This window comes from Schistocerca piceifrons, chromosome 2, assembly GCF_021461385.2.
Source record: "Schistocerca piceifrons isolate TAMUIC-IGC-003096 chromosome 2, iqSchPice1.1, whole genome shotgun sequence".
NCBI lineage: Eukaryota > Metazoa > Arthropoda > Insecta > Orthoptera > Acrididae > Schistocerca > Schistocerca piceifrons.
Genome location: NC_060139.1, coordinates 680,434,476 through 680,442,168, shown reverse-complemented (window position 1 = coordinate 680,442,168; position 7,693 = coordinate 680,434,476). Strand labels below are relative to the sequence as shown.

Genomic DNA, 7,693 nt, shown 5'->3' with positions numbered 1-7,693 from the left:
CCTAGAACTACTCGGCCGCAGCGGCCGGCGTGAAAATTTTCGTAAAGTGACAAATGTTACATTTGTGCTCCTGATATTTTAGCAAATTAGGTTTGTGCATCACTTTTATGTGACTATGGATTGTACAAATTAAATATAGATATTTTTCTCCATAAGTGCAGCGCGTTTGTGTGTCGTGTTGTGTTTCGTATGACAGAAGATGTAACTAACCCGGTAAAAATGTTTTGCGTAAGTTTTGCATGACTTGTTTACACTCTTCCTATTTTTTAGGCCAGGAACACATTTCACCTGCTCGTAGAGTGTAGCACGCATTGCTTTACCTGGAGTGATGGATGTGTGACGCTCTGCCGTCTGTAGATCTGGTACACCATCTTGCCTGCCTTTAATTTTTTCCATATACATTCAGGCAAATGCCTATCTACGACTCAGAAAATACAATAAACGAAAAATTAAAATGTGATGACACACAGAACGTATTAGTGAAACAGGCATGGCAGTCGATGTAAGTCAGTAAAGAAGTACACAGTTGATTTTTATATGTTTATTAAACCAAAAATGAATAAATTAAGCTTAATATTTTGGTTAACGTAATAATAGGCAGTACTTTGGCATTACGAACATAATGTTGGTTCAACAACTGGCAGTTTTCGGCATTTAGTTTCCGAAGAGAGGTGGGACGCAGGTGAGCGGCGAATACCCAGACGCGACGCAGCGGCCGTGCTCGGCTACCACCTGTGTGAGAGGCGGACGCCCGCCGAGTACTTTGGCTTGCCGGCCGCCGGCCCGCGGTACACCCTCTGCCAGGAGCCGTCGGCGTCCACGCGGGTCCTGCCGTCGCCGCTCTTCCACACGTTGCCCTGGCCCTGCACGCCCACCACCGTGCCCACGCCCTTCTCCCTGTGCACGTCCACGTCCACTCCGCCACGGTCCTCCTGGAACGAAATGACGTGCCGGTAAGCAGGTACATCAGCTTCTCCGATTTCCAAAAATGAGCTTCAGCATCTGATCCGAAACGGTGACATATTTCTTGTATATCTTATTCGAATATATCACTGGCAATAGTATGGGATGTCAATGAACACAAAATGAATCAAATGAATAAAACAACCATTCGTAAATTTTTTTATCTGTATTACCATCACCATTTTTATTTCGGCTCTGCTTAAAGAACTTACAGACTAACAGTTTGTGTGTTTTTCCACGAGCCTAGGAGGCAGCCAGCAGAAAACAAATCAATCAATAGGATCGCCAACAAGTCAGCTTCTGAAATATCTCGCCATTTGTACGACGCCATCCGTTGCAAGAACACGACCTAATCTACCCGCCCTCCGAATGGATCCCCACCTGCACTAGTTTATAGACAAATATTTCATGCATCACAGCCTATACAGAAAAAAATCACATGATAAATTAAACTAAGAAATAACCACAAAATCAAACGATCGCTGTAGCACACACACGAACTAAACGACATGTTGGAAAGAAAATACACTAACCACATCTACAGCAATAGCAAACTAGCAAAAGCGTCGTATACATCTTGTATGTAGCTTACGATGTCATGATTCGAAGAATATATCGATGGATCGCGTTCTTTACTGAAGGCGACTTCCCTCGAACTCGCACACGTATAAAAACGATTACTAAACACGTTCGTTTTAGCACATTCCGCCACTGGGTGCCGTTTGTGTGCTGTACATAGAATACGAAGAGGAACCTGCCACTCTGATAGCACTAGGTAGAAACGTAAGTCCCTACAATCTTGAAGAAGGGTCGTGGGGCAAGCCCAGCGAACTTAAGATACGGCCACTAACGCATTGTAGGCATATGAAACGTGTTTGCAGCTAGACCATAACTTCGCATGCACTGAACGCATGAAACTCAGCTTCCTCCGTTCATTCACGAGACTCATAAGACTGTAGACAGCGGACTACAAGTTGTTGCCGTGTTTCTTTCGGACCAATAAAGGCTTCGGCTTAATGGAAAACTCAAATACGAGCTTGCGCAACTCAGGACAGAGATCGATACATTTAGTAAAGATGGTGAGACTGTCAGAAGCGGAAGTTGCATCTTGTGTGCCTCAAGTTAGCTTGAAAGTTGCTGTCTGTGATGCACAGGAGAGACATAGCAGACGTCGTCTGCAGCTCTCAGAGACTGGTGACAGAGCGCTAAAATCGTCACAGATTTGGTACGTAATAGGGGAGGACTTGGTAACAACCAGCGCTTGGTGCAAAGAATAAATGTAATAACAAGACGCTTAAATAGACGAAAAGATGTCTGTCTCATTAGACTACACTGTTGGCGTTCAGACATTCGAATGAGACACAAACCTCATGCACCGTCGAGTATGTGACCGGCGTGATTGAGGATGAAACGACTAGAAAATAAAGCTGCGAGAAGCTATTTCCACAGTGAGATTTATCGGAAGGAAAAGGTCACTTTCGAGTCACGTTCGACGGTTTGGGGCTATTACCAAATTGGGGCTGCTCAGGTTTGTGTAGTCGACGCGAGATCTTCAAATAAAAACTCATGAAATTCCAATAGGAGATATCACAAGAAACACACTGCGTATTTTGGAGAGCTGTTCTTTCAGTAACTTGAGATTCAAAACGTACTATGACCTGCAACATACAATTTACAGCCTTCAGATTTCTGTGACTACACCTTGCATATTGACCACAGCGTTGAAATTAGATAAATTGTGTGTAGAGACACCGACACATGCACTCTCCGTGCAGTAGAAGCACATATAGTAGGAAAGAGGGGAAGGGGGAAAGCGATTCAGGTACGCTATAGGCCCTCAACCAAAAAAGTGAACAACGGCTTACCGAAATTTAAATGCAAATGAGGAATTAAAACTAACACTGCAAAAGAGCCTCGTTTTGTGTTTGTGTTTATTAATAAATTTCATTGTCACACACCACAGTCGGTTACTGGAGGGATTAAGAGTTGTTGCTACCAGAAAAAGGAAGTGTACGGAGAGTAAGGCACTCACCTTGTCCTTGGGTGAAGGGAACGCGCAGCTGAGCGCTATGGCACTCAGTACGACGAGGAGCACTGCTGCCTTCATACTCGTTCAATCTGGAACGGAAACACTTACGGTTAGGATAGGACTGCATTAGCAGGTGAACGAACACTGACCAAAACACGTCCAATAATGATCACTCTTGCTTAAAGCTTAACATTTACATATGTTTAAATGTCCAGGCCGGCCGAAGTGGCCGTGCGGTTAAAGGCGCTGCAGTCTGGAACCGCAAGACCGCTACGGTCGCAGGTTCGAATCCTGCCTCGGGCATGGCTGTTTGTGATGTCCTTAGGTTAGTTAGGTTTAACTAGTTCTAAGTTCTAGGGGACTAATGACCTCAGCAGTTGAGTCCCATAGTGCTCAGAGCCATTTGAACCATTTAAATGTCCAGCCGTGCTTTGCATCATGCCTAAATATCCACGTTTTAAAGAAAGGAGTATCACAGTCACTATACACTCTATACGGACACCCTTACGTAATGTGAAACTGGACACTAGATGTCGTGATAGGCTGAACCGCCAGTGTTAAAGGAGGTGGGGAGTAATCGGATATCGCCTGGGCAAAAAACCCACTATGGACATTTGAGCCCTTCTGAAGCCGCCCAAGTGGACTGTTGCTGGTGTGATTCTTGAGTAGAAAAGCAAAGAAACAATCACAGCCACAGCAAGACCAGGAAGACGTACTGGCGGACAGGGATCGCGGAACATTGCGGAGTGCATTTGTAAAAATCGCATGAAAGCAACAGAAGGAATTACTCGAGAGCTCCAGTGCTACCTGCAGCACAGCTAGAGAGTTAAAAAGAATTGGGTACAATGGTCGAGCAGTACATCATCAACCACGTATTTACGTAGTCATTGCTGAGGGACGCTTGAGGTGACGTAAAGACAGACGCCACTGGGCAGTGGATGACTGAAAACGAGTGGAGTGATGAATCACGCTGTACCCTGTATCAGCCCGATGGAAATGTTTGGGTTTGGCGAATGCATGGAGAACGTTACTTGCCATCATGTGTAGTGCAAACAGTGAAATACAAAGGATGTGGTGTTAGAGGAGGCCGAGAGTACCGTATTGTGTTGTCAGTAGCAGTGACAGCAGCAAATGGTAAGCGGGTGCTGTTCATGGTCAACGTGTGGTCTCCTCATTAAGTTTATGAAGGATATGAAGACATTTTACAGCACTGTGTGTACTGCGTACCGTAGAGGTACAGTTCGTAGACAATGGTAGTTTGTATCAATCCGACGATGCATTTCCTGTCAAAGAGCAGCATCTACGAGGCAAGGGTTTATGTACTGTAACGTTCCTGAGGCAAACCTGCTTGCCGAGAGTACCGACCTGAACAAAATGGAAGACATTTGGGATGAGCTTGGACGCCCATTTCGCTCCATCCCCAGCGTCCAACATCACTTATTACTCTCTGGTTTCGGCTTTTGAGTACGAATGAACTGCATTTCCTCCACAGGCAGAGAAACACGTAACTGAAAGTTTCTCCAGCAATGTTCAAGCCTTGTTAAAGGCGATGTATGAACACACCCCACGTTAATACCGACTAATAGGTGACCGGATACTTTTGGTCAGATAGAGCACCTTTGGTCGTGTGTAAAAACTTATAAGCGCATTCTTTAGGTGGAGAGCCTTGTCCATGTGAATAAAAGAATAGCGAACAGCAGAAGGATACGAAACCATACGAACTCGACAAAAAAATCTACATTCTGTGCTGCATAACGGAGAGAAATCATAAACAGAGTGACGCGTAATAGTTACGGATTGTCCTTTTTAAAAGAAAAAAAAAACAATCTGGCATCCACATACATGAAGTTTCCTCCTTTAGTACGAGTTTGCTAGACTATCGATTGTATATCGATGGACTGAATTGATGGTGGTGGTTAGTGTTTAACGTCCCGTCGACAACGAGGTCATTAGAGACGGAGCGCAAGCTCGGGTTAGGGAAGGATTGGGAAGGAAATCGGCCGTGCCCTTTCAAAGGAACCATCCCGGCATTTGCCTGAAACGATTTAGGGAAATCACGGAAAACCTAAATCAGGAAGGCCGGAGACGGGATTGAACCGTCGTCCTCCCGAGTGCGAGTCCAGTGTGCTAGCCACTGCGCTGGACTGAATTGAGGGAGATCTTGCTGTGATGAGAGAGTATTGCACTCTCTGTTGGACATCTTGATTTGGAAACTTAGTAACACATTAAAATTGTATGCCGGACCGGGACTACAGTATGAGGTCTCATCTTTTGTGGACAATGCTATTGGCATCTGAGCTACTCAGGCGTAAGTCACGAGTCTCCTTCAACATATCAATTCTTCCGTCACATCTGTGCTTCGTTCCGCAGGCTGAACCAAGCAGAGTGAAAGTTCCACTAAAGAGCGAACGATGGTCAATCATTGTTTTCATGAACCGTTTCAGGTAAACGATAGCGCAATTTATCGGTTGACCACTCACATCTCCCCTATATTTCTGTTAGTGATTCGTTCTGAATGACGTAATAAATGCCTGGAAGTTAAGGTCGCCTACCACGCAAATGACTCTTAACTTTTCCATCGTCAACAGTGTGTACCAACAATGAAGTGGACACATTAGGAATAAGCAAAGCAAAGACTATGTTGGAAACACAAAAATACAAGGTCGAAGAAGTGAAGGAATTCTCTTATCTGGGCTGCAAGATCAAGTAATATATCCGAAACAAGACAGCCGTCTGAGGCAGCGGAAGATTGGTTGATTTGGGGGAGGGGACGAAACAGCGAGGTCTTTCGTCCCATCGGATGAAGGAAGGATGGGGAAGGAAATCGGCCTTGTCCATTCCGGGATTTGTCTGAAGCGATACAGGAAAATCATGGAGAACCTAAATCAGGATGACCGGACGCAGGTTTGAACCATCGTCTTCACGAATGCAAGTACAGTGTACTAACCACTGTGCCACCTCGCTCAGTCAGCAGCAGAAAAACACATTTTCAATGAAATGTACGCCACGTACACACGATTTCCAGAATGTTTTTATGAAAAACTGACTGTTGGGGAACATTGTATGCAAGTAGTATGTGGCCTATGGAGGCATTCGAGAAACTGAAATTCTAAGCATCCGATATCTGTCGCAACAGAAGAATTATAGGAGTGTGTGTAATAAGCTTGTTAAGGAATGCATCGAAAATCCTATCACGAGAAGCGATTGGTCACAGAAACGCTCCCTACGCAGTTAGGAATAGGCAATAGTAAGTAACAATAGCTGGACAAATTTGTAGGGAAAGCCCAAGTTTAAAGATGTGTAACACATTAATAAGTTGTACTAGATACAGATAGATAAAACGGTTCGAGCAGCTTGAAAAGACAGTCTGGGGTATCAAACTAGCCACAATATTGTTGACTTAAATGTTATAAAACAGCTACTATTCATAAATCGCCTCGTGTTCTTTAAACAATCGGATTTTCATGTATAAAACACTTTCAGGATCTGATTACGTCACAAATGAGACAATGTGTTAAATATTTGATGATAAACATGTAAGCAAGAAAAAGTTTAGGAAAGGTTTGAAATTGTGCTTACAGTTTTTTGAAAGTCGCTAAGTGGTCTCTCTATCAAACACTGGACGAATATATTATGGATAATTTGCACGCCGTTAATTACGCTGCCTCATGATATGTACACAGTTTCTATTGGCTTAAACCTATGTAATAATTTTAAATTTTCAAATTTGATGAAAAATTGTATGAAATATTGAAATTAAATTTTTGTTGTCCCTGGACGCCGTTACATAGGCATCCTACTACTAGGGCGATGCCTCGGGTTAGCCGTTTGGTAGTATAGATAGTGAGGATCTGCGTGTTCACAACGTCTAGTGCTATCTGAACTTACCGGAGCTCCAGGTGCTGCTGCTACTGTGTGCGCCGGGGCCGCTGCCTTGGCTGTACTGACGGTGTCCTGCGCCTGCTGCCGTTTATACGGGACGGCGGTAGCCCGTACTTCCCGTCGGTTCATCCCCGGCCGGTACCTCGGCGGCACCGCTATTCGAGCTGAGCCGCTCTTGCCCGGGGTCGCGTCACCGTGACGTCAGCGTGTTCCACCAGAGGCTGCGTTTCACCCGGCGCACTGACAGGGTCTGACTCAAAGAACGAACGACCTTTGCCTCGCCGGCTCTCCGAAAAACTGGTGATAACTAGGTGGGGGAGAGGGGGATTACTATCTTATTAACTCCGCTAGTTTCCGGGACCGTATAACTTCAAAAAGCCCAAAGCCCACGCCGTTGTTCCGAGAATGGCTTGTGAAAGGAAGATGATGGGTTTCTATGTGTTTTTTATAGCTATCTACGCAGATGTCCTACCCTTATGAGAGAATTCTACAAGATCTCCAGGAATTCTAACCTATCCACGCATAGCGACCTGCCTAAGAGACTGAAATCACGCCATCCAACTCTGTGCGATGCTGCTGACATGGTTGCTAAGGATTTCAAACCTCTTGAAGAATGGAAAGGTCGGTGGGAAGCAGTGACAGATGTGCGCCTGCGTAACATCTTCTCAGGTGCTAAACTTCCAAGTGGATTCGACCTACCACACAAGACCTGGACTACTCTCAACAGAATCCGTACCGGCCATGGTCGATGCAGGGATGCTCCCTTTAAGTTGAAGAAGCTGCCTAATCCAGCCTGTGACTGCGGGGCTCCATACCAGA

The 7,693-nt window shown here is 45.1% G+C and overlaps 1 protein-coding gene across 2 annotated transcripts in view; it reads right to left on the bottom strand.

Annotated features, from left to right (window-relative positions):
- Positions 1–603: 603 nt before the first annotated feature.
- LOC124777455 overlaps positions 604–7,693 on the bottom strand; it is a 51,513-nt gene continuing 44,423 nt past the window's right edge. Inside the window, exons 1-3 of one of the 2 annotated variants that reach the window (XM_047252871.1) lie at positions 6,881–6,980; positions 2,996–3,081; positions 610–932 (exon numbers count right to left, since the gene is read on the bottom strand). In XM_047252871.1, coding sequence (XP_047108827.1) covers positions 726–932; positions 2,996–3,070 — 282 coding nt within the window. In that variant the 5' untranslated portion in view covers positions 3,071–3,081; positions 6,881–6,980 and the 3' untranslated portion in view covers positions 610–725. Of the gene's footprint in view, positions 933–2,995; positions 3,082–6,880; positions 6,981–7,693 lie in introns of those variants that run through there. The other variant, XM_047252872.1, reaches the window with a different exon arrangement.